Source organism: Culex pipiens, chromosome 3 (assembly GCF_016801865.2).
Source record: "Culex pipiens pallens isolate TS chromosome 3, TS_CPP_V2, whole genome shotgun sequence".
Taxonomy (NCBI): Eukaryota; Metazoa; Arthropoda; class Insecta; order Diptera; family Culicidae; genus Culex; species Culex pipiens.
This window is the reverse complement of record NC_068939.1, coordinates 167,528,676-167,556,289: the sequence shown is the minus strand read 5'-3', so window position 1 is coordinate 167,556,289 and position 27,614 is coordinate 167,528,676. Positions and strand designations below refer to the sequence as shown.

General features: G+C 33.1%; 2 protein-coding genes across 2 annotated transcripts in view; both read left to right on the top strand.

Moving 5' to 3' along the window:
* The window catches only part of LOC120419317 (protein tweety-like), a 58,900-nt gene extending 45,945 nt beyond the window's left edge, over positions 1 to 12,955 (top strand). Inside the window, 5 exon segments of the mRNA XM_052710012.1 lie at positions 24 to 421; positions 482 to 724; positions 3,436 to 4,792; positions 7,515 to 8,485; positions 11,314 to 12,955. Of these exon segments, the coding sequence (XP_052565972.1) occupies positions 24 to 421; positions 482 to 724; positions 3,436 to 4,792; positions 7,515 to 8,480 (2,964 nt within the window). The 3' untranslated portion in view covers positions 8,481 to 8,485; positions 11,314 to 12,955.
* An 11,639-nt stretch (positions 12,956 to 24,594) lies between these two features.
* LOC120418587 (uncharacterized) lies at positions 24,595 to 27,205 on the top strand. Its single transcript, XM_039581035.2, has 2 exons — positions 24,595 to 25,561; positions 25,622 to 27,205. The coding sequence occupies exons 1-2, from the start codon at positions 24,875 to 24,877 to the stop codon at positions 26,708 to 26,710; spliced, it is 1,776 nt and encodes a 591-aa protein (XP_039436969.1). The 5' UTR covers positions 24,595 to 24,874; the 3' UTR covers positions 26,711 to 27,205.
* The last annotated feature ends 409 nt before the right edge of the window (positions 27,206 to 27,614 follow it).

The window sequence follows — 27,614 nt, the reverse complement described above, 5'->3', positions numbered from 1 at the left end:
AACACATTTTCCTCTTCTTCCAGCAAAAGCTCAAGGACGTCCAGTACACGTACTGCAGCTCGGTCGGCACCAACCGGTACGTGCTGCGGCTGAACGAGTCCAAGGACTACGTGGACCGGGCCAAGGAATCGCTCGAGACGGCCACCCGGATCGCGATCGATCTGTACCCGCGGTTCGAGATGAGCAGCAAGATCAACCGGCTGAACAACGAGCTCGACGATAGCAAGCGCCAGTTGATTGCACTTTCGGCGATGGCCGACCGGAGAACCGTGATGGAGCACTACGCGGACGCCACACGGGGGCTGTGCGAGGGTGGACTGCTGGGGCTGACGCTGATGCTGCTGGCCAGTTTGATTTCGGCGGCCATCCTGAGTCTGCTGGTGTGCGTCGATTCGCACACGTGGATCTACCTTACGAAGAAGTATTCATTTGAGTCGTAATATAAGTTCTGAACTAACGATTCTCCTCTCCCTTCTTTCAGACGCCCGTACGAGGACAAATCCGAGACGGCGCCCCTCTTCCCGGCGGGGGCCGCTTCCGCATCGCCCTCGGCACCGATCAACTCGGGCACGATGACCGTGAACCGGACGTTGCTGCACGCCCAGGCCGCCACCAGCAATGGGACCGGGTTGACCCACGGCGGCGGTGGCGGCATCGGAGGCGGCGGCGGAGGAGGCCTCATCGCGAGCAGTGGCCGCAACGGAACCACACACGGATTGCGCGGGTTGGCATCCTACAGTGGCGATGAGTCGCCACCGCCAGATTATAATGTTGTGGTGCATGATAACAGGCATGGCTTCTTTTTTCTTTTCCCCATTTTTTTCTACCTCTCTCTCTCTTTCTCGCTGTCTCTCAGCCGTTAATGAACCACTTTTGGCTCAACTTGCTACCGATATTTTGGAATTTTATTATGGTTTAAACTTTAAACATCCCAATCGTTGATTCTTTTATATGAGTTTTCTTGAGTTTTAAAGAGCTTTAGCGAGGATTTCACAGGAGGGAGAAAACACTGGTAACGTTTAGAATTTCCCCCATTTTTTTTGTTGACGTTGGAGTTTCTCCTGAATTTTCGAATGACGCCTCATTATGGCAGAGTTGCTATAAAGTTATTTTCTTTAGTTTCCGCATAGTTGTTCGATGTTAGCTGTTTTGTCCGTTAAATTCGTGTTAGCATTTTTGTGTTAAAAAAAAAACATGCGCCAACAACGATCTAGGTGAGCAATTCTCGGCCATTTCAGCCAATACTGCTATCGTTTAACTAAACCTTAATTTAACTAAAGCGTTGGAAAAAGCTGGAAAATCATTATTAATATTTATATTTAATTTGTAATATTTTTAAATTAAAAATATTTAGTTTTTCTCAAGGTTTGATTTATTGTATTTTGAAATTCTCTAGCTTTGGAATATTTAAATTTATGTTGTTTTAAATTATTGAATTTCTGAATCTGAAATCGTAAATTCAGGAATAAAAAAATAAAAAATTAGAAATGTTTAAAATTTTAATTATTTTTTTAAATATCTTAAACAGCAAATTCTGATGCTCGTTTTCAGTTAATATTAACTAAAAACTGCACTACTGAAATTTTCAGTTAGTTTTTCGCTGAACATTAGTTAACATTTGTATGGAGCTGTCAAAGTTTGCTGAGATTTCAGCATGTTTTCATTACTGAATATTTCAGTAATGCAGATTTCAGTAAATTGAACTGAATTCAGTTATTAGAAATTGGTGTGTATATTAGGATGTTTTTAATTTTAAGAATTTTGAGATTTTTAAGATATTTTGGAATTTTTAGAATTTCTGGGATTTTTTATTTTATTTTAATTTTTAAGATTTATTTTTATTTTTGGATTTTTTAGAATGTTTTTGAATTTTTAAAAATATTTTTAAAATTTTAGTATTTCTGGGATTTTTGAATTAAAAAAAAATATTTTTTTAATAATTTTTAGAATTTTGGATTTTTTTGGATTTTTGCAGATTTTGGATTTTTTGAAATTTTTTAAAATTTTGAAATTAAAGAAATTTTGAATTTTTGGACTTACATGAATTTTGTTAATTTTTGGATATTTTGTTTTTTTTTTTTGAATTTTTGGAGTTTTTAAAATTTGTTTTATTTTTGGATTTTTTTGGATTATTAAGAATATTTGGAATATTAAGAAACTTTTAATTTTTTGTTTTTTTTTATTTTTGAAATTGTTGAAATTTTTTGAATGTTTGGAATTTTTGGAATTAAGAAATTTTTGTTTTTTTTTTAATTTAAAATTTTTTAATCTTTTTGGAATTTTAGTTTTTTTGAATTTGAACATTTTTTAGAATTTTTAAAGATTTTTATTTTTTCGAACTTTAGATTTTTTTTTGTGATATTTGTAATTTTGGTATTTTTTAAGGTTTAATGGAATTTTTGTAATTTTTATATTTTTCGGAATTTTTTGTATTTTTGAATCTTTGAATTTTTTGAAATCTTTGGTATTTTAGAATTTTTTTGAATTTCAGGAACTTTTGGAATTTTTGTAATTTTTGGATTTTTTTATTTTTTTTAATTTAAGAATTTTTAAGAATTTTTGGATTTTTTGGAATTTTTGGGATTTTATAGAATGTTTGGGATTTTTAGAATTTTTGGATTTCTTTGAAATTGTTGGAGTATTAGGAATTTATAGTTTTTTTTAATTTTTAGACCTTCTGAAATTTTTAAAATTTTTGGATGTTTTAAATTTTTTGGAAATTTTGGAAACTTTTGGAAATTTTCGAAATTTTATAATTTTTTTATCAATTTTTGATTTTTTCAGAATTTTATTTTTAAATTGTATGATTTTAGTATTAGTACTTCTCCAAAAAATGTGTAAAGTCTTCTGAAAATTGGTTTTGAACTGTCAAATCTGACCATCCATAAAATCAAATTTCGAAGAAGTACTCTTTCAGACCCTCAAAAAATATGAATAATTATTGAAAAAAATTCAAATTCAAGCCCAATATTTAAAAGGGCTAAATTAAAAATGTTTTTAACTGTTTTGAAATGTAATGTTTAGCTTTATTTTGGAATATTGAGAATAATTTTATTATATTGCATTGAAAAATTTCACTGTTGAAAAATAAAGGCTACAATGAATTCAAACCAAGATTTCAATGCATGTTATTGAAGTGGCCAGGCCACTGCGTGAAGTCAACCACAATGATGACTCGTTGTATTGGATTGGATTTGAGTATTAATGTTCAAAAAATAACAATACTTTTTCAAACAAAAACAAAAATGACAAATCTTTTAAATGATTTTTCAAATTTTCCAAAGTAACGAACTAAAGAGGCTGATGTCCCGAGAATTGCTCAAGAATTTCAAAAGGATCAAAATTCAAAATTGCACCCCCCGTTCTACACCAACCTCAATGCCTTCCCAAAACTAATCTCGTTCCCCCTCGGGGGGCGATTCCCGATACTTGCAGAGCGTCCGGCCACCACACCCTCGGCCGGCTTCCGTCGCACGCGAGCGGCCACATAGCGGGCCCCAACAACGGCAAGTACGCCACGCTTAGTAAACAGTGTAAAACGCTCGAATCGAGCGACTTCTACTGAGAATCGCCTGCCTGCAACGTGTCTGCAGGCAGCAATAAGTTAGGTGAGTTTGGCACAACCACTCTGCAGCGTCATCACAACCAAAACCAAAACCAAAATCACAACCAGCAAGCAATTCAGCACCATCACCATAACCAACAACAACAACAACAACCGCAATCAGCAGCAGCAACTCTTGATCATGATCATCAGCAATCGTCTAACGCGCCTCCTGGTTCGCTTGCAGATATGAAACTGACAGTCTCGACGGCGACACTCTCGGAGAAGGACCCGCGCGACATTACCAACAACGGCTTCAACCGGTTCGACCCCAAGTACGTGAGTATCGGACCGAAGGCAGTGCGGACGACGTCGTCCGGCGGCGGTCAGCAGCAGCAGGGCCAGTCGGCGAGTGTGAACAAGTGTGCAACACTGCGGCACGGTGGCCGGTACGGCGGATCGTTGACGGCCGGCATCGGAAGCTCCAGCGGTCGCCGGGAAACCAGTCCCAGCCCACTGCTGAAGAACGTCCAACAGCCGATGGTGACGCCACAGTTCAAGCAGCAGCAGCAACAGCTCCAGCAACCCCTGCAACAACAGCACATGCAACTCCAAGACGCCAAGCCGGAACGCCAGCAAAAGCTCAACATCTCGACCGTGTCCAAGGAGTACCAACAGCAGTCGTACTCGTGCGCCACCCTCCCGTACAAGAAGCCCAGCGGATTCTCCGAGCCGTCCGCCAACAACACCCCAACCACGACATCAATCCTCAAGAAGGAGTCCAACCTGGACAGCAACAAGCAACACCACCAACCCCAGCCAACGGTCTACAGCATCGACACGTCACACCACCACCAGCAACCTCCTCCACCCCCGCAACCCCAACCCCAAACCCACCACCGATCACTCTCGAGCACGAACCAACTCTACCACGAAACCGGCGCCGGATCGGCCTTCGCCAGTCCACCGCCCTCGTCGGCGGCCTCGACCGCAACCACGCGGAGTAACGTCTCCATCATCAACCAGCCACTGCCAGAGATTCCGACCGCGGCCCAGCAGCAGCACAAGAACAATCAGCAGCCGCTGTGTGCGGCCACGCTCAACCAGTACAGGTCGTTGCAGCGACCCAGCAAGCACAGTTCGCTCTCGCTGAAGGAGCAGAATAGTCACCATCAGCAGCAGCAGTACCAGCATCAGGCGGCTCAGCCGCCGCCGCCGGTGCAGCAGAAGCCATCGATACCGCCGAAGGTGAGTGAAAAATACGAATTTTTTTTGGGGTTTTTTTTATGAGAAATTAACTTCAAATGTTATGCAGGGGAAATTCAGCTGCGGTATCCCGCAGGTTTACCGGTATCGACGACAACCTGGTAACAATGTTAACCAATTACGTTTACCACTTACCCTAGTAATTATGGTCATGCTTAACATAACAACCTGCAGCTTTTTATTAGATCTATGAGTTAAAGTACTCTGCAGCCAGAAACGTGTTTAACAATGAGTAAGGGACATCAAATATATGACAATACTATCTAAGAAATCTAAAATTTCCATTATTCACATAATTCACAAAATTCACAAAATTGCGAAATTACGAAATTCAAAAAAATCGCAAAATTCACATAGTTTACAAAATTTACAAAATTTACAAAATTTCTAAATTTTGCAAAGTTTTGTTATATTTTATAATTTCAAAAATTTCTAAAACTTTAAAATTTAAAAAATCTTGAAATTTTTTAAAATTTTGAAATTTTTTATAATTTTGGAAATTTTTAAGATTTTAATCTTTTTCAAAATTCTGAAATTTTTGAATTTTTTTGAAAATTTTGAAAATTTTACCATTAGTTCTCATCCTAAAATTTCTAAAATTCATAATTTTATAAATTTCTAAAAATTTCTTAAAAATTCTTATATTGTTGAAAATTTCTTAAAACTTCAAAAAAAATTTAAAAAAATTACAAAATTTACAAAATTTACAAAATTTACAAAATTTACAAAATTTACAAAATTTACAAAATTTACAAAATTTACAAAATTTACAAAATTTACAAAATTTACAAAATTTACAAAATTTACAAAATTTACAAAATTTACAAAATTTAAAATATTTACAAAATTTACAAAATTTACAAAGTTTACAAAATTTACAAAATTTACAAAATTTACAAAATTTACAAAATTTACAAAATATACAAAATTTACAAAATTAACAAAATTTACAAAATTAACAAAATTTACAAATTTACAAAATTTACAAAATTTACAAAATTTATAAAATTTACAAAATTTACAAAATTTACAAAATTTACAAAATTTACAAAATTTACAAAATTTACAAAATTTACAAAATTTACAAAATTTACAAAATTTACAAAATTTACAAAATTTACAAAATTTACAAAATTTACAAAATTTACAAAATTTACAAAATTTACAAAATTTAAAAAATTTACAAAATTTACAAAATTTACAAAATTTACAAAATTTACAAAGTTTACAAAATTTACAAAATTTACAAAATTTACAAAATTTACAAAAATTACAAAATTTACAAAATTTACAAAATTTACAAAATTTACAAAATTTACAAAATATACAAAATTTCTAAATTTTCAAAAGTTTTGTAATATTTCATAAGGCCGTTACAAATATTTTTCAAAGTTTATGTCCCCCCCCCCTCCCTTCAAAATCAGTCCGAAAAATCAGGGGCAAAAAAAATATTTTTTCAAATAACTTAAAAATTTCAAGGGAAATAGAAGTCCAACCAACTGAAAATAATTTGATATGCATTTTCCTGCATTTAAAATCATATTTAGCATGTCTGGGATCGATCAAAAATATTTTTAGTTTTTGTAAAAATCCAATGTACGCACCGCAAAGAGTTTTTTTTCGGCGAAAAAAAAATCCCTTTAATACTTCCATATGAAAACTAATGATTGCAAAACAACTGGCAGGTGTTAAATGCATTTTAAGCACATTTTTCTTTAAAATTTTGAGACCATGACTTGTTATTTCAATTTTTATTTTTATTTTATTTTTGCAACGGCCTAATTTTGGAAATTTTAAAAATTTTAATCTTTTTAAAAAAATATATTTTTTTTAAATTTTTTTGATTATTTTGAAGATTTTACCATTCGTTATCATCCTAAAATTTCAAAAATTCCAAATTTTAAAAACTTTCAAAAATTTCTATTTTTTTATTTCTGATAACTTCTAAATACCTAATTCTTATTTTTTGGAAAATTTCTGAAAAGTTCTGAAAAATTTCTAAAAATATCTATAAAATTCTTAAAATTTCTAAACAATTCTTATTTTTTTTTTAATTTCTTAAAATTTCTAAAAATTTCTAAAGTTTTCTAAAAAATCCTTAAAAATTCTAAAAATTTCTAAAAATTTTAAAATTTGGATAGTTTTTAAAATTTTTGAAAATTTTTAAAATTTCTAAAATTTTTAAAATTTTAAAAACTTATAATTTTTTTTAAACTTATTAAATTTCTAATATACTGCGGGCGTCAATTATTAGAGTTCACGCGCGGTGATACGACCGCAAGGTAATAGTCGCATGACAACCGCAGAACAAATTTTTAGCTGTTGTTTAAGGTTGCCTTGAGTTTTCAGCTGACTTTTGAGAAAATATTCAAAACAAACTCAGTTGACAGCCAAATTAACGCAGAATTTCAGTTCAACTTGCTGTTTTTTACACTGCGGTAGTTAGGCGGCAATAATGTCCTGTCACTCACAGCAAAGGAAAAACGTAATTTTATCTCGCAATAAGCAATATTATGAATACTTTTAAATTTTTTAATATAGTTTCAATCATAAAAATATAAAATTTCCATTTTTTAAAAATCTAATATTTCTTAAATTTTTGAGAACTTGGAAAATTCTCGACATTTTCAAATGAGGCAATTTATATAATTTTGAATTTTTTGTCAGCGATATTTTAATGAAAACAAATCATTTCCTCCTCCAGGTAACTCCCCCGATGCTCCCGCCCAAGAACCGCCACAAAGACGAATCGCTGTACCAGTCGCGCGCCTCGTCCGTCTCATCCAGTGGCGGCGGCGGCGGTCGCCCCCAGCAACCATTACCTCAACCCCCCTCGCACCAGTCGTCCTCATCCTCGCTGCCTTCGTACATGGGCACGATCACCGGTGGCGGCGCCCCACCCGGAAGTGGCTCCGGCAAGACCAACTTCAGCGCGATCCAGCTGCAGCTGCAGAACCAGCTGCACTTTAAGCAGTACCACCAGCTGACGCAGCAACCCTGGCAGCGGGAACATCTGCCCCAGCAGCCACAATCGCTGGGCTACGAGCCATCGTCACGGCACGAATCGTCGAAGCAATCGAGTCGGAACCGGTCGTACTCGGGCAGCAGCGAGCGCGGCGAACGCGGCGATCCCCAGCAACACCATCAAAAGTCGAGCAATATCGAGAAGCAGCAGCAGAAGCAGCAAAGCTACCAGACGCTACCGAAGAACCACCATCACCATCACAACAGCAGTTCGACCACGACTTCGTTCAGCACGCAAACGCCACCAATGCAGCAGCAATCGCAGCAGGCTGCGTCCCATCACCATCACCACCCCCAGCAGCAGCAGCAGCAGCAGTCACAGCAGGCTGTGACTCAACCGCAGCAGCAGCAACAGCCAAAGAGCATTTTGAGCAAGTCACGCTCGAACGAGGCTCGCGAGCGTGAGCGCGAGCACCGTGAGCGGGAGCGGGAGCGTGAGCACCGGGAACGGGAACGCGAGCGGAGTTCGCACCGGAGTAGTGGAGCCACGAGCCACGAGTACCACCACGATCCGAGGCCCGGATCCGAAGGGGGACCGGGAGGTGGAGGTGGAACGAAGAACGTCAACCCGAACGTGTACTACCGGTCGCTGCAGCGGGGCGGGCTGCAGGCCAACAACGATCTCTACTCGGTCACGGAGTTGTGAGAAAGGTTTGACTTTTAAGTTTGTTTTTAGATGTGGTTTGGTTTTTTTGAATCATTCGCGAAGCGACGGGGGGAAGGGGGGAGGTTGGCGTGATAGGTTAGAAATTCTCATTTCCTAACCTGAAAGTTGTTCCCACTATGACCTACTTTATCTCTTGTCTGAAATATCAGTTAAATGATCTATGAATGAACTTCATAACTTTTTATCACACTTATACATTCGCAAGTAAACGACAGATTAAATTTGTTTGTAAACAATGAATAAATCATCAATTTTTGTGATGATAAGAGAAAAAAACAATCTAGAAGCAGTCAGAAGTAATGTTGGGCTTGATTTTGTGTAAAGATCAATAATGAAAGAATCTTCATCCAAAGGAAATCTTTTGACGTTCATCAAGAGAAAAAATCGGAAGAGAACATGGCTCTCCTCTATAGCGCACGATAGATCGGTAAAATGAAAGCAAAATAATCTTTATTTGGATTATTCGTTTTTTTTTTTCATTTTTTTATATTTTTTTTCATTCTGTTGATTTTTAAAATTAAATATTTCAATATATTTTGAATCATTATCTGGATTACTTGTTTTTTTTTTTCGCTATGATTGGTTTTTTTTTAACTTTTTATAGTTTAGATTTTAGATTTTTTTTAATTTAGCGAGCAACTGATTTTTTTTCATATATTTTTCGCATTTTAAATTTTTATTTAATTCTGTTTTTATTAAACTTTCTTAATTATTACTATTGTTTGATTTATTTTTATTCGATTCTCTAGAATTTTTTGAGTGTTGAATATCTTCAGAATGTTCAAAGTTTTGAAAATTTTTAATTACTTTTTTTGTTATTTTTTTTTTGTAAATTTCAAGTTTTTCCGTTTTTTTTGTAAATTTTGTAGATTTCGAAAAAAAAACTTGGACTTTTGACTTGAGCTTTTGTTTTATTTCTTTAAAAAAACAAAATTTATAAGTTTCAAGGAATTTTTGATATTTTTTTAAATTTTTAAATTTCCTTGAAAAAAAATTGTTTATTTTTCTTTTTTATTTTGTTCATTCTTTAAAAAAAGAATTTAAATTTGTTTGAGTCTTTGGATTTTCTCTAATATATTTTTCCTAAATTTTAATGTAGTTGTTGATTTTGTTTATTTTAATTTGACTTCTAAAAATACTGAAAATAAAAAAAAATGAGCTTTCAGATTTGTTTTATTTGAGCAATGCAGGATTTTCTTAACTTTCAAACAATTTACTTAAAAAAAATCAAAATTGGTTTTATTTTTTGTTACATTGTTTTTGATTTTTTTTTCAATTTTTAGTTTTTCCGTTTTTTATAAATTTTGTAGATTAAAACAAAAAACTTGCAATTTTAGATTTATGTTTTATTTCTTTAAAAAAAATTATAATTTATTGGCTTCAAGGAATTTTAGATATGTTTTTTTTATTTATTTTGGATTTTTTTTTTTAATATTGATTATTTTTCCTATTTTTATTTCTTTTTTTCATTTTTTGAAATTTGTTTGAACCTTTTTTCTAATATTTTTTTTATATATTTTTGTAAATCTCTACCATCTTTTCGATTTTGTTTATTTTTATTCAGACTTTTAAAAATATTGATAATTAAAAAATATTGGAGCTTTCATTTTTTTTTTAATTGGGAAATGCAGATTTTTTTTAACTTTGAAGCAATTCACTTTGAAATTTTTCAAAATTGCTTTTATTTTTTTTGAAATTTTTTAAGATTTTAAAAAAATGTGTCAATTTTTAGATGTTTTGTTGAATTTGGGTTTTTTTAAGTTTTATTTTTTTTTGTATTTTGTAAGTTTTTTGATTTTTCCAAAATTCCAAACTTTTTCAATTTTCTATTTAATTTGACTTTGTTTTCCTTTCATATAAAGTTTTTTCAAACTTTCAACTATTTGAGACTGATAATTTTCTGTTTTTTTTGCTTTTTAAACGTTTTAAATATGTTGATTATTCTTTTTTTTTTTTCGACTAAAAACTGTTTTTAAACCTTTATAACTTTTTTAATCAATTTCAATTTTAATATTTTTTTTTTGAATATTTTGACTTTTTACAAAATTGAAAAAATAGCATTTCAGATTTTTTTTTGTTTCTGATTATTTTTGAATGAATCATTTAAATTTCCAGTTTTTTTTTTAATTTTAAATAATTTAAACGTGGTTTTTTTCTGACTTTTTTAAATATCTACATTTTTTGAAAATTATTGAAAATTATGTCTTTTTCGCTTTTTTTTTAAATTTATAAACTTGTTTATTAATAATTTTTTTTTTATTTTTTTTTTCGTTTTTCCGTGCACGATTTGATATTTTCGTGCATAATTCCAATTGATGCGGGAGCAAAACGGATAGCAAACTATCGATGAACTTGGTGAAAATTTTATTTGCTTCTGTGTTTGCCCGCCGCAGTGGAGACACCCTTAGCCACGGAAACAAACAAAAGATTTTTTGATTTTTTAAAACTTTTAAGTTTTTTGATTTTTTTAAAAGTTTTTTGATTCTTTTAATTATGAAGCTAATTTTTTTATTTTTTTAATATTTTTGAAATTGATTAATCTTTTAGAATGTTTTGATTTTACGAAATTTCAATTCATGTTTTGTTTTTGATTTGTTTTTTTTTTCTGGTACTGAAAATCATAAAGTTTGAAAAAATTGTTTAGGATTACGACCAAAAAAACGTTTCAAAATATCCGTCAAATTTCGGACTCCCTCCCCCTCCCCCTTGCTTGTTCCATCTTCACACGACACTCACGAAATACGTTTCTTCGGAATCTGCCCTCCTCTCATCTCTCGATTCTTATGAAAAACAAAAAGAAAACCTTTGCTAGCCAACAAATTAGACAAGATGGCGGAACGGCCGATGACGACACGACACGCCGGTGGAACGAAAATAATACGTAACCAAACAGAAATAAAAACAAGAGCAAACTAAAACCAAATTGATCACGCAATTCACGTTGAAGCTGTGTAAATAGACATCAAGTTCGAAAAAAACGAAAACAAACTCTGATTTTTAGAAGAGAAGAAGAAAAAAGCCGAAGAAAGCATTTTAAAAAACACTACCAAATAAAACAAAACCTTCTCACATTCCGCCGAAACGAAACAAACAAAAATCTACAGTGATGTGTGAAACAAAGTCGAACATTGTTGGTTAATGTTACTGAAAAGTCTTTACAAAATAATAGAAAGGGGGAAAGCGAACGACATTTTAGAACTAACCTCAAAGTTATATCATTTTGCGCTTCAACTCGCTCTTTCTTTTAATTTCTCTTTAGATGATTCTGAGTAGGCGTGACGAAGAGAGAGACAGTTACAGGGAGAGCGGAATTCGAATTGGGAGAGAATTTGTCTTTCTCTTTGATAGAGCCGCTCACGCTCAATTCTGCTAGTTTGGTGGAAGGAGAGCGAAGCTGCTCATTTGCTCTGTTGAACTCATTTTGGAACGATCAAAAAGCGATGTTTACTACGATTTTTTTTGCGTTGTTGGTACAATATTTTGAGTTTCGCTCATTTTATGTTGCTGGATTTGGAGATTTCTTATATTTTTCTCATCAAAAAATTCATTAAAAAAAAACAATGTGGAATCTCGATACTCTCAAATCCCACACAAATACAGACAAATTGAACGAAAATGACTGTCAGTTTTTTAACTAATTTATAAGTTCTGCCCACTTTCTGGACACCACAATTATACACTTTTTCTCCTCCTAGTACTCTAAGAAATTGTATATTATTAGTTTGTAGTTATTGAATAGTTTCTATCCAACAAACGAAAAAAAAACTCAAAACAACTGTAAACTCGCAAGCATTAATTCACACACACTAACACGGCCCCCACATTCTCACGCGAGGTGAGCATTTCATACTGAGTAGGAAATTTCTAAACAAAAAAAAAGTCATATTTAAATCAATAAAATCAAACATCACAAGCGCGTATAAGCAAAGCAAAAAATAGTCACAAGAGGGTAAGTTGAAATAAAGCAAAACAAACAAAAAACTTATTCTAGTTACATAAAGAATAAACTCGTTGAATTTTTTACCACTAAGAGACTCTCAAGAAAATGAAAAAAACAAGAAATTGGAAATATTTCTGACAAAATAACATGAAAAGCTCAAACATTAAAAGGAAGAAGAAAAAACTCGTTATGAATAGTACGTTATAAGTAAACAGAAATAAAGGTGAAAATTAAATTGAAGCAAAATGTAGTCAGTAAAAAAATTATAGGATTCCAAAAAAAGAAGAAAAAAAATGAAACGTGTAATCTAGAGAGCAAACAAAACTGGTAAACAAATGAAAAACATGCAAAAAAACGAATAGGAACAAAGCACTTTTTTGTATAGAACTGAATTTAGCGTTAAAACGAATCAATATTTGACATTAAATGAGTAACAGAAAGGGAAGTGGAGAAAAAGGGGTAAGAATCATAAACAAAAAAAAAACACGCCAACATCTTTTTCGAAACAAATACACGCAAACATCTGGGTCAATTTATTCAAATTGTGAAGAAGAAGAAGAAGAAAACGGTGAAACAAGTTGAACTTAAATGAGGCATGTTTAGTTTTTTTCTCATTTGGACTTTTGTAAACAATTAAAAAGCTTCTTTTTCTGTCAACTGAAAGGTGTCGAGCGAAAGCGATTACGCAAGGGTGCGTGAGATCGATTACGTCAATGTTGTGTGAGTGGGGGAAAAATCTCAATTTTTATCAGGGATGCTGTGTTTTTTTCGAGGGTTTTCTTTTTGAGATTCTCTGCCTCTCTATGTGTAAATATTCTTTAACGTGTGGTTGAACCTCGAGCGTTGGAAGCTTGAACGTCAGATGGCGGTGCGATCCGGTAGGGTTGAGAAACTAAATTTAGTTGATTTCTTTTATTTTCAGAATTTTTATGTAAATTTATACATAATTTAGTTGATTTTAGGTATTTTAAAAGTGACTGACTAAGGCTTTCTAAGCCCAGTGAAACATATGATTTAACTCAAAAATGACGAACTCCTCGTCAGTGTGTACTGATGGAAACGAAGACCTGTCACTTTCCCTGCGAAATATGTTGGCTGTCATCGAGCGGTCAGTCAAGAAAACCAGCTAGAAGTCGCATGAGCGCAGTTCTCTGAGATTTCGGACATTAATTTTTTATGTATTTTCTAATCCAGCTGAAACTTTTTTGGTGCCTTCGGTATGCCCAAAGAAGCCATTTTGCATCATTTTTTTTATTTTCTGATGTTTTTTTGGGGACATCAAATGAAAAAAATCTTTTATCGAGTAATTAATTTTTGGATCAATACTGATTTTTCAAAAAATCGAAATATTGGTCGCAAACATTTTTCAACTTCATTTTTCTATTTAAAATCGAATTGACATCAATTTATTTTTCATTCATGCTTTGAAAAATTTTCTTTTAAATTAAGCTCTATAAAAAAGTCATGAAAAATGTTTTTTTTTATTAAAAAATATTTATTTTTTGAAAAAAAAAAACTCAATACTGAAGAATTTTCTGACAAAAATGCTCAAAAGTAAGGCAATAAAAATGTTTAAGAATATAAAAAAGTCCTCATATCCGAATGAATATGAGCATTGGTTTGATAAGAGCTCAAATTTAAATCAATCAATTCTGGAGTTTTGTTTTTTGAATAGGTCCAATAAACCAAATTTTCAATTTTTGCTTTTTGAGTGTTTTTTAATACCCCTGACTCAAGGCGGTTTCAAAAAACCCAGGAAGCATTAACTGGAAATTTGGTTTATTGTAATTTAAAAAAAAAACTCCAGAATTATTCTTAAAATGAGTTGAACAAAAAAATCATGTTTTAGAATCATGTTTTGTGTACACAAATAATTCATTTTATGAAAAACTGATTTTGCAAAATAACATTTTTTAATTATTTTTTTGGAAAAAATCTAAAAAGTTTATAAATGAGTTGAAACTTTAAATTTTACTATTTTTTTGAAATAAAATAAATAAAACAAAACGACCGAATAACATTTTTTATATGATTTTTAAAAACTAGTTGTTAGAAATTTGAGTTTTTTAAGCGAAAAAAATTTATGATATTTTAACGTTTCCGATTAAAATTTAAAACTTAAAAAATATGTTTTTCAACAATACTTCATTTCGGAAATTTGACAAAATTGCTAATAATTAATTATATAAAATTTAGAACTTTTTGTTTTTGTTCAGTAGTATTTCAAAAATAATGTGAATACCAAGGTTGTTAACGATAAAATTATCGAGGTTCGATAACGATAACGATAATCTATCCTTATCGTTATCGTTATTCCGATAATTTTGTCGACGATAGCTTACATTTAATATATTTCTAAAAATGACTACAACCAACCAAATTATGTTGAATTTTCAAGCTTCCTCTTACTAAATATTTTTTGATAATATGGTAAGTTTACAAAATACCGTATTTTCTCGAAAATACTCATTTTTTATAATTCGCAATATGGGTATCAAACGATTCGGAATTTTGCAAGTATTTCAACTGTTTTAGAGTTTTATTAATGAAATTCTAAATTTTTTAATAAATACCGTATTTTTTCGAAAATATTAAATTTTCATAGTTCGCAATATGGGTAGCAAACTTTTTGCAATTTTAAATGTATTTTAACTGTTTTAGAGATTTTTGAATTAAACACTAAAACTTTCACTAAAATTTTTATAATTTCCTATATGGCTATCAAACGATTCGAAATTTTGCATGTATTTTAACTGTTTTAGAGTTTTTTGAATGAAATACTTTATTTTTTTGCAAAATACTGTAATTTCTTGAAAATACTAAAATTTTAATAATTCGCAATATGGGTATCAAACGATTAGTAATTTTGCATGTATTTTAACTGTTTTAGAATTTTTTGAATTAAATACTCAAATTTTCACAAAATACCGTGTTTTCTCGAAAATACTAAAATTTTCATAATTTGCAATATGGGTATCGAGCTTTTTGAAATTTTTAATGTATTGGAACGGTTTAAGAGATTTTTGAATAAAAAACTCAAATTTTTACAAAATACCGTTTTTTCTCGAAAATACTAAAAAATTAATAATTTCCAATATGGGTATCAAACGATTCGAAATTTTGCATGTATTTTAACTGTTTTAGAGTTTTTTTAAATTAAATACTCAAATTTTCACAAAATGCCGTGTTTTCTCGAAAATACTAAAATATTAATAATTCACTATATAAGTATCAAATGATTCGAAATTTGCATGTATTTTTAACAGTTTTAGAGTTTGTTGAATGAAAAAGCAGGTAAACTTTCGCTTCGTTTGATACCCATAATGCAAATCATGAAAATTTGAGTACTTTTAAAAATACGCTATGTTGTGAAAACTTGAGTTTCATGCAAAATTTCGAATCGTTTGATACCCATATTGCGAATTATGAAAATTTTAGTACTTTCAAAAAAAAATACTGTACTTTGTGATTCTTTTTTAGTATTTATACCTTGAAACTTACCATATTACCAAAAAATATTTACTAAGAGGATTCAACATAATTTGATTGGTTTAAGTCAAATTAGAAATATATCTAATTTAGGAAATCGTCCGTTATCGTTAATAAAATTATCGCCGACAGAATTATAGGATTAACGATAACGATTAGACGATAATACGACGTTAGCGTTAGACGATAATATTATCGACGATAATTCTATCGATTAACAACCTTTTAACCTACTCAGAATTAAATTTCGAGTTCTTTTTCAAAAGGTGAAATAAGAGAAACTTATTTGTTTAATTTTTTTTTTGCTCTTTGGTTAGTTTTAAACACCTTTTAATGAAGGCGGTACTTTTTCAAAAGATCGTATGCATCACGGGTTTTACATTGTTGACAGGATCTGTTGAAAAAAGTGAGCTGGATTTTATTGAAAAGCTTTATATTTGAAGGAGTTGAGTTGGAGTTGATGTTACAAAATTAAGGACAGAAATATTGTAAAATATGAAGAATTTGGACATTTTCAATAGAAATTTGAAAAATGTTGAAAAATGGTTTTGAAATTACGAAGAATTTTTTTTTGTATTTTATCATAAAATATTTAGCCAAATCTGAGAGATGTTAGTTCTTTTTGCTAATCTGGAAAAAATATAAAGATTTGTAAACAAAATACATTTATAAATACCTGACAACATTTTAGTGAATTTTGCGCAAATTCCTTCTATTTTGTTAATTTTTGTTTTTGTCTTTTTTTTTCACTGTAAACATTCCAAACAGCACACGCTTACTTCGGTTCACCCAACCTTTTTTAAAATAATTATTTTTTTTATTAATGCTGATATTTTTCGATAAAGAAACGTGCAGTGTTGTCAAACTGTCCGCCCTGCCCGAACCGTGCTGCCATCCGTACGATTTCGTTTCTGACGTTGAGAAATTCCGTAGTTTAGCACCGCGTTGCTGCCCTCGAATGGGGGAGTGTGCGCGCGCGTATGTAAAATAGAAACCTTGTACTGTTTGAAACAATATATTATATTCACTAGACGAACAAGAAATTGAAAATTAAGAAAAACAAGCAAAAAATCGTGTAGAAAACAACAAATTTAAACATCAATACCAAGGTAATAGTCTGACAAAGGTGGGCGACACTCACACACCCACACATACACACACACACGCAGGTGCGTGTTGAATTCATTGATTAAATCAACACGGTCTAAGATTTAATGAAAATATAAACACGTACACGCAGGTTACGAAACTGCACCGAGAGACAGTAAGATTAGTAATTTTTAAGGTTAAAATTAAAAAAACAGAAACATGTAAGAATACAAGAAAGAAACTCGTTAGACACTTAATAAAAAAGAAGAAGAAACATAAAAAATGAGCATTAAAAGAACAATTTCGCCTATTTTGTAAGATTTGCAGTTATTTTTAGGGTAAAAAGCAAAGCAAACAGCTCGAAATACACAAGGTGAGCGCGTGTTAAAAGGTTGGAAGTGAGAAGAGAGCGCGCGCGCGAAAGAGAACTGTGAGAGAGCAGCGGAGTTGTTAGTGTGTTTTTAAACAAAGCAAACGCAAAAAAAAGAAAGAAGAAGATGGAGAAGACATGGACAGTGGAAAGATTAAAAAGGGTGCCATGGTTTTAGAAACATTATTTTTTTTCGTTTAGTTTACTTTTTCTTTCCAAATGTGTTTTCTCCAGTTAGTTTAGTTGCATTTAATTTTGTTTTCCTGCTCAATCAATTTTCCAAGGTTGAGTTAAAGTCATTACAAGAGACAAAGAAACTGCACGCCACACCATCATTTTCATGCACAAATAAAACGAAAAACAAAATGTTACAAATAGTGAACATTCGTCAGAGAAATAGAAAAAAAAATAAGATAAAAAACAACCTCCCTCAATAACTGTTAGAGCAAACAAAGAAACCTAAATGATCGTGCATGAAGTGGTTAGGTGTCACAGAGATGAAAACAGATGAAATAAAAAAAAACTCTCTCACATCAAACAGACGACACACGGGTGATAGATGTGTCCAGGATGGCGTGAAGGGGAAATGTAAGCCAAAATTGTATTTTTTGTATTTATTTTTATGTCAATCTTTATTTTATTCTGTGTAAAACAGTAGAAGCGTATTAATAAATGAAGTGGAAATTTAAATAGTCTTGGTGGTTATTTTGCCGTAGTGATATCACATTGTTTCCCAGCTTTTTTCAACAATTTTGCAAGGAAGTTTTTTTTAATTTCGAAAATCGACTTCAGTAAGCTTTTTTTTAATTCGAATAAAATTTGTTTCTATCATTCCTTTTGCCCAAAGACAATTGCATCATAAGCATTTCCATACAAGTCTTAATTCAATTTTCACCCAACTTTTCAAATCACAAATTATCACTTTTAAAGATTTGAATTGATGAATTTTTTCGATTTTTTCAATTATAATATTTTGAATGCTTGTATTTTAAAAATCTTTTTTTTAGTTCAAATGTTTTTTTTTTTCATTTTTTAAAATTTGATCATATTTCAATTTTATCATTTTTGAATTCCTCAATGCTTCCATTTTTTTTATTTAAAAATTTGAGATTAAAATTCCAAAATTTAAAATTTTTAGATTTTTTATTTTGAAATATTTGATTTTTTTAAATTTATTCTTAATTATAGATTATTATTCTAGATTTTTTGTTGCTCCATGTCTAGGGTACGTTATCCATTAGTGGACCCCTTTCCTATAGTGGACCCTCTGAAGGGTTTTTGATGAAAAATTCAATAAAATCACAATTTCAAGCGTGTTTTTGTCTACAAATCTTTTATTTGGCAAGTTCAGCATCATTTAAAACAATGTTGGCTGACATTGACGTGTCCTTTCAGCCAAAATAAGTGTTTTGAGTTCGACATCTGAAATCAGCCATGCATGGCCACTAGCATTTTCACAACAAAACTGCTTTTATATTTTATGATTGAATTAACTATCCAATCATTTTTTGACTGATTATTCAACTTCAGCAGGTCGTAATAATGTAAGTTTAAGTAAATTTACTAAAATAAAACGAAGAACTGCTCATTTTCGAGCAAAAATTAGGGGGGTCCAATATAGGACAACGAAAATCCAAACTTTTCCAAAAGTGGACCCCTGTTAATTTAACTTACAAAAATAAAGAAAACTGTGTATTTAAGCAAAAGTTTCTCTTAAACATACAAAGAATGCTTGTTGTAATCAACTTAAACGCATATTTTTTCAATTATGAGTATAAATATAGCTGTTTTTATGTTAAAAGTACCAATATGCTGAAGCCGAAAGAATTTATAATTAATCAAAACTTTAGTTAATGGTACTTAACTAAAGCATCATAGTTGCAGTTTGAAATGATATTTTATAATAATAAATCAATAACAAAACATTATTTTTAAATAAACATGCGTGGTTTTATCAGCAACTGTAAACAAAACTATTGTTTAGTTTCGGTCAATCATTTATGTAATTAATATAAAAAAAATTGCATCAAAATTACTTTTTTAAACTATTTGTATGATTACAGTGGTTTTTGAAACGTTTTCTTGGATCTTTTTCGGAAATAAATGTGTTTAAATGTCTGTTAGGTTTTTTTTCTTGTTTAAAGCCAAATTTGTTAACAAAACATATTTGTTCATGATGAAAAGTGAGCAAAATCCAACTTTTATTCATTATATCTATGATTAGACCTACACCATGCATCAAAACATCAAACATCGGTTAAATTTGGTATAAAAATAACAGTTTGCCTATAGTGGACCCGGGTCCACAATCGGATTATGGACCCGGGTCCACTATAGGAAAAGGGCAAAAAAAACTTTTTTTTCAAATGGCTATTTTTCTGCTCAAAAACAAAAAACTGATGAAACAAATACTCAAAATTGTTCAAAACACTCCAGATTCCATTATTTTGTACAAAGGGTTATGAAAAAGTGCTTAAAATATAGCAAATTTGTGAAATATGTGCTTCGGCTCTACTAGGGGGTCCACTAATGGTTAAAATACCCTATTAGATTTTTTTGTTGCTCCATTTCTATTTTTTCTATTTTATTTTGTACATTTGTACACACATAAGGCTAGTATGCAGATCGGAAGGATCGCAAAACTCCATTTAAAAAAACGCCCAAGAAACGGTCAAGGAAAAGGTCACAATTTTTTTTCTTATGCGGCACGCAGCTGAAAAGGGACATAAACGGAAAGTGGCGTTTGACGTTTCTTGGCGCGGTTCTTGTTTGTGATATGTTTTGATGAAAAAATTAAAGAATTTGAATTTTACTTTTTGAATGCGACTGAAAGTTATAAACGTTTAAATAATTTTATATTCGTTAGAATAATAGAAAATCCCGGCGAATCTCAAAATGCAGAAGCTTGAAATAAAAAGAGCAGATCAAGGGACAGATCTAGTTTTATGATCGAAACGGATTAAAAAATAGAAGTTGTCTTTATTGCTGTTGGCCCGCGTGGTCAACTATTGCTAGTACTAACCAGCAACCTTTGGATTGTGAGTTCCGGAACCGGAGTGAAAATAAACTTGACAATAATCATACAAATATCTATTTTCTTACTGAAAAATTCAATAATAATCTGATATTAAACAATAAAAATAGCTCAAAAATAAAAATTCGAAAATATGGAAAAATAGACATTTCAGAAATATCAAATAACAAAAAAACATATGAAGGAAATTCCAACCATTTTTAAAATCTTTATTTTGTAGATCCAAAATTAAAATTATGCAGAATTAAAAAAAAATAAGATGAAAGTCGAGATTAAAGCATTTATAAACTCAATAGCTCAAAAAATTAAAAAATTGAAACCTGAAAAATTTCAGAAATTACAAGTCAAAATTTCAAAAGTTTTAAAAATTTGAAATATAGAAATTTAATGAACATATTTACGAAAAACCCGAAAGTCTAGCATTCAAAAACTCAAATTTTTCAAAAATTTAAAAACTAAAATCCCAGAATTATAAATGTGGAGTTCAGAAATTTCAAAATTTAAGAATTTCAAAATAAAAAAAATAAAATTTAACATTGAAGAACTTAAGAATTTAACAATTTAAAAATTTAGGAATTTAAGAAATTAAGAAAAAAATTAAACAATTGTACTAGCCTTTATTTCCTTATTTTTTAATTACCTAATTTCCCAATTTCTTAATTTCTATATTTTCTAATTTCCTAATTTCCTAATTTCTTAACATCCTAATTTCCAAATTTCATAATTTCCTTATTTTCAAATAACCAAATTTCCTTTTAACCAACTTTTCTAACTTCCTAATTTCTTTATTTTCTGATTTCCTAATATCCTAATTTCCTAGTTTTTTAATTTCCCAACATCAAAATTACCCAATTTCCTTATTTCCTTATTTCTTTATTTCATTACTACATAATTTCCAAATTTCTTAATTGCCTTATTTCCAAATGTCCTGCAGGCCAAGGGTGCATGATACTGATGATACTCGTCGGTTGACACATCCAGGCGAGGAACATCCTGGAATGAGCCCAACTACGTCCGTAGTGCTGGACAAAACAGCATGGCTCTGGTTCCTTGCAAGTGTCCTATTTTCTTACCTCCACATTGGCTTGGTTTAGTCATCATGATGACAAGGTGTAACCTAGCTGGTGGCCTGTGGAAACGACTCGTAAACCTTTGACCAGCGAGGGTCAGAGTAGAGACGGCTAGAAGAAAGGGGCGCGTCAATGTGGGAAAGGGAAGTAATTTGTGATTGTAGACGGTATTGTTTGGATTCGCAGTATGTTGAGTCAACTGCTGTGGATGTACCTGAGCATCACAGAACGGGGTTTCTCTTCTTTCCATTTAAACTAACAGCCATCTTCTGTTTATTTTGTTTCACTGATTTTCTTGAACGGCTTCTGTTTACTATCCTCCATTTGATTTCGATTTTACTTATTTGATTCTCTTATTTCTCAACACTTTTCCACTCTATTTTACCAATTGATGCTGCTGTAACAAACTGTCTGCTTTCCCTTAATTTGGCAGCGATGTCAATTTTGTTTATCATGTGCATTTTCTTTATTTATCTATTTGAATAATTTCTAATTTCTACTATCTTTCTTTTACTATTGATTCTTTACATAGTATATTTCCTTCACTGTCCATTGTTTTGAAACTTCACCTTTTTCTTAAGCAAGTGAGGTTCGAGCCCTTACTCAATTTATGGAATGATTAAAGGATTAACACAAATATTACTATTGTATTTTTGATAAACTTTTCTAAAATGCTTAGGATCAAAATATTGTAACAAAACACCGCGACAAAAGAAATAGCAACAGATAAACACGACTCAACACTAGGAAAGATTTCAGGAGAAAACAATACACAGTAAAATAACAATTAGTTTTTGATTTCAAACTAAAATAAAACAGTTTTTGCTTTAATGAAAGTTGATAGGCACACAATGAATGGTTAGGCGCTTATACTTACATCAAACCCTACGTAATGTACCACCCCCGGCCGAGTTTAAATGCGTAACCGGAAAAGAAGGTGTGCATGCCTGGCACGAACACTCAAAGCGTGTTCTAGCGTGCTGCTCGTACTGACTCAGAGCAAGGGTGAGATGTAGGTGTAAGGGCAGTGCGTGTTCGTCGGGAACCTGGTGCATAAGATCGGTCAAGGCCCGTTCTTACACTGAAAATTGCGAATTGCGAATTGCGAATTGCGAATTGCGAATTGCCTTATTTCCAAATGTCCTAGCTTCCTAATTACCTAATTTTCTGATTCCCAAATTTTTCAATTTCTTTATTTCTCAATTTCCTAACTTCCTAATTTCTTAATTTCCGTATTTCCTAACCAACCAACTATCCTAATTTCTTAACATCCTAATTTCCTAATTTAATAATTTCCTAATTTCCTTTTTTCCAAATAACCAAATTTCCTTATTACCAAATTTCTTAACTTCCTTTTTTCCTAATTTTCTGATTTCCTTATTTCCTAATATCCTAATTTTCTTATTTCCTAAATTTCTCAATTTCCTAACCTTCAAATTTCCTAATGTCCTTAATTTCTTTATTTTATTAAGTCGTGATATCATGTGTTCCGAATTTCTTAATTCCCCTATTTCCTAATTTTCTAAATACCAAATTTTCTAATTTCCTAGCTTCCTAATTTCCTAAGTTTCTTATTTCCCAATTTCTATAATACCAAATTTCTTAATTTCCTAGCTTCCTAAGTTCCTTATTTCTTAATTTTCTAATTTCCTTCCATCCATATTTGTTGATTTCCTTACTTCCTAATTTCCTGGTTTTCTTATTTCCTTATTTCCGAATTATCAAATTTCTTAACTTCCTTATTTCCTAATTTTCTGATTTCGTCATTTCCGGATTTCCTAATTTCTTTATTTCATTATTACATAATTCAATACTTTCCTAATTACCAATTTTCCTAATTTCCTAGCTTCCTAATATCGGAATTTCCTAACATCCTTATTTCTTAGTTTCCTAATTTTCTTATGTCATAGTTTCATTATTACATAATTCATAATTTCATAATTTTAGTTTGTCTAGTTTTAGAATTCATAAATTTCTAATTTTCTGATTTTTTGAAGAAATTTTAAATATTGATTTCTAAATTTTGTTTATAATTAGTAATTGTTGTTTAACGTTTTTGAATAAACATTTTTAGTCTATTTAATTTTAACTTTTGAATATTTTTGATCTTTTTATTTTTTCCCCCAAAGAACCTCAAGCGCGCACACCGTCAAACGCTCTCATACCGAACTGTCAACTTTTCTTGGGGGGGTCACGAAAAGGTTATAGCCCCACAACTCGCTCTGCAGTAAAGTTGCTCAAAATTACTTCTTAAACTCGGGAATAAATAAAAAAAAGTCGAAAAAAGTGTGGGCATTATAGGGTTAACATTTAACTCCAATAAGTAAATGTGCTTTTTTTGCAATTCCGTCGTGAAACTACATACTTTTCCTGTCATTCCTGAACGACGAAATAGCCTACTTTTCTGTACCAAAAATAACAGAATCGAATAGCAACACTTTTCAAAATAAATGCTGAAAAGTTCCACTTTTCAGCACTCAAATGGGTGCTGAAAAGTTGAACTTTTAAGCACTTGTTTCGAAAAGGAACACTTTTCAACATTTTTTTGATTTAAACGATTTATTGACAAAATACATGAAAATTTGACATAAAATTTCACTCAGTGTGTGTTTTTTGGAATTGCAAAAAATGTTGTATGGAACTCGTTGCAAAAAGAGGATTTTTTCAGCACTCTTCGTATTTATCCAACTCGGTGAACCTCGTTGGATAAATGTACGACTCGTGCTGAAAAAATCCTCTTTTTGCAACTTGTTGCATAAACTACTATTTCAAAACCAGAAACTTCAAATAATTTTAACTTGAACAAACATTACAATCAGTTAAATAAAAATGAAATTATACTTATCCTATTTTTGTATAAAGTCTCTCTGATTGAAGCTTTCGACTATTTTTTTCATCAATCGAGAATCAAAACTGGGAATTACAAAACAAACATTCTTAAAATTAGTCAAACCATGAAATTTGCTCTTCACCAACAGTTGTCTACACTGCTAGTAGCACCAACGACACATTGGCGGCGCCACCTTCAACTATGTGCCATAAAATCGTCAGCTACGCGTGCCATAAACAAGTTTTGCTCTCTTGACATCGGTACTGCCAACCGAAATAAACAAAAGGAGGAAGAAAAAAGTCTGAAGGCGCAAAGCAGAACGAAAGAAAACGGTTGCATCTGCTGCGCGTCAAGGTACGAGGAGAGCGCTAAATTGCATTTTAAATTGAGACCAAACAAGTTAAAACGTGATATTTTGGGATGAAAAGTTGAGAAGAGGGTAGCTGAATTCGACAGTGATTCTTGAAGTTTGTAAAATCGCGTTTTAAAATCCCATTTTGGAAGTCGGGACTGCGCCCTCCGAATTTGACCGTTTGCCGTTTGTGCCCAAGATGGCTCCGATCGTGGACAACAATCAGTTCGAGCTGCCGGCGGTGGAGACTCCGGGCAAGAAACGTCGCCGCAACGCGGACACGAACCCGTTTCTGTCGTCGTCCTTTTCGGACCAGACGTTCAACATTCCGTCGTCGACGCCGATCCACAACAGGCCGGTGGACGGGAGTGCGTTTGAGAATCCGAGCTTCCGGTATGGAGGGGGACACAACAAGGAGAATTACAACGTATTTTCGGACTCGTGCATGGAGGTGAAGTCGATCGCCGAGCTGGCCAACGGAACCGGGGAGAACCCGTTCGAGGTGGTTAGGAAGCCGCCGACGAAAAGGAAGAAGATAAACAACAACTTTGAGGAGAGTTGCTTCGTCAATCCGGGGCTTAATCTGCAGGCAGCGGATAAGCCAACGGTTAATCCGTTTGAGATTGTACGCAGTGAGGACGCGGCACGGAGGGAAAATGAGTCGTGCTTTGTGAATGGTGCGTTGAATATTAAAGGGAAGGATAACGTGGGAGAACGGGTTAATCCGTTTGAGATAACTAGGCCGGTGGAGACGGGTGTCGGTAATGAGAAGGCGGGAGTTGCGGCTGAGGAGCTTAAGGGGATCGAGAACCCTGGGTTGGAGATGCAAACGTACGCGTTGGCCGTTCCGTTTACGCCGTCGATTAACCATCGGATTAATTTTCAGGTAGTTATTGTTACTTGCATTTAATTTTTTAACATATTGTAATACAATATTATTTTGCAGGAACTTCCAGCTAGCGCGTTGACCCCGTGTCAGATGTTAGCTAAGAACCTGGTGTTTAGTCCGGAACCAACAGGGACAGCTGAAGGAAATCTGATAACTCCCAAGCGTAATGCAACCGTCACAAAACGCAAGTCTCTGTCGGTTATTAGCGAGGAACCTCTAGATATCGGAGAGGAACTCGACTGTTACCAGTTGGAGTTGGAAAACAGCATGAACGAGGCCAAAGCCCGTCGACAAGTTACCAATGGGCCTGCTGGATCAACTGGAGTCAAGCGCAAGACTCGTCGCAGTCTGATCGACGTCAAGCACATCAGCAATCTCTCCATGAAGCTCAAACAGCTGGAAGATTCGGATGAAGAGGAAGCCGCCAAAGATCCAGAACCGGAGGAAGAGTTGGCAAAGGTCATCGAGGAGCCTCCACAGCAAGTTCCTGCACAAACCACGTTCACCGTGGTCAAAGAAACCACAATCAAAGAAGAAATCCGCATCGACATAACCAATCCGGACGTTCAGTTCGAGGAGGTCGATGACTTTGAGGACGAAGAGCAGGACGTGGACCTATTCGCCAACCCTGCACCGTTCCAGCGAGCCTACCGCAAGAAAGAAGACCCAGTCGAGTTCAAGCAACCAACTCCACTCCCAGACCTCCAACCCACCACCAAAGGCTCCAAAGTAAAGGACGCCATCCGACGCAGCTTCCGCAAACTAATCCACCCAAAAACAAACCAACCCCAAGTAACCGACCTGGACGAGAAGCCCAAGGAAGGCCTCATCTCAACCATCCGCCACAGTCTACGTCGCAAAACCGGCAACAAGCCCAAACACCTCGAGGAAGAAACGCTAGAAGACTACGACGATCCGGAACCAACCCCGAACCCTGGCGTTCTGGAAATGTCCATCATTGCGGAAGCGCCACGGACCGTATTCCGACAGCCGGCCACCGGCGAGTACAAGCCCATCTCGAGCGGAGCGACCGGTTCCGGGCCGAGTGCGGCGGGTTCGCTGCTGCGCAGCAGTTTGCGCCGGTCCACCAAGGACGTCAAGCGGCACATGATGAAGAGTGTGTTCAAGAAAGAGGAGGCCAAGTGAGGCCGGTGTGAATTTTAAATCATATTTTTTTTGTAGTGCTAGGTTTTAGCTTGTAAGTTGAGTTAAGAAAAGATACGATTAGTTTGAAATGATGCCGATTACCAAATTTAAAACGATACCAAATTTTCATTACGTTTGTTCCAGTGAGTCGTCGTTTACAACATCACGTTTTTATTTATTTTTATTATTTATTCAATTTTTCAGCCAAATTTATTGGCATACCAAAAATAACACCCATTTTTCATAAGTTTATCAAAACATCTTGTCATATTTTAAACAAAGCAACCTTTGTACTGCTCAATTTTTATCAACCAAATCCAATGGCCTTTACATTTTAAGACATTTATGGTAAGACAAATGGTAAGAACTGAATATATTTTAAGTTTAATTTGATCATCAAATTTTAAATTACTGTCATCACGTTTGTAATTCTAACATTTATGTTTTGCACCGTTTTAATCTATTTTAATATTTAACAATAAAAACAAGCATTTAAATGAATCTCTTGCGTTTGTTTATTTTCTCCTAAAACTTGCGTAAAACTTCATAGCCAAATATCTACCGTCTACCGATCGTTGCTACGTAAAAAAGCTGATTTTTGAAGGCTTGCTCAGATGATTTCTCTAAATTTGGTCGTAGTAGGCGTAGATTACGAGATAACTAACTACTTCCTTTGCAAGGCCCATAGCAACCAAAGTCAGATCAACATTGTACAAATCAAGAAGCTATAAGACTATGGCTAACCAAACAAACAAACTCGCACTTTTTTTGTGTTTGACAGATTGTGGCAAACTCGCAAATAAAGCCAAACGTATGCAGGCTGACGTTTCTGCAAACAAATGCATGCAAACAAACAGAGCAGGCAAACTGCCAAACTGTAAAAACGTTTTTATTTATGTTTGCG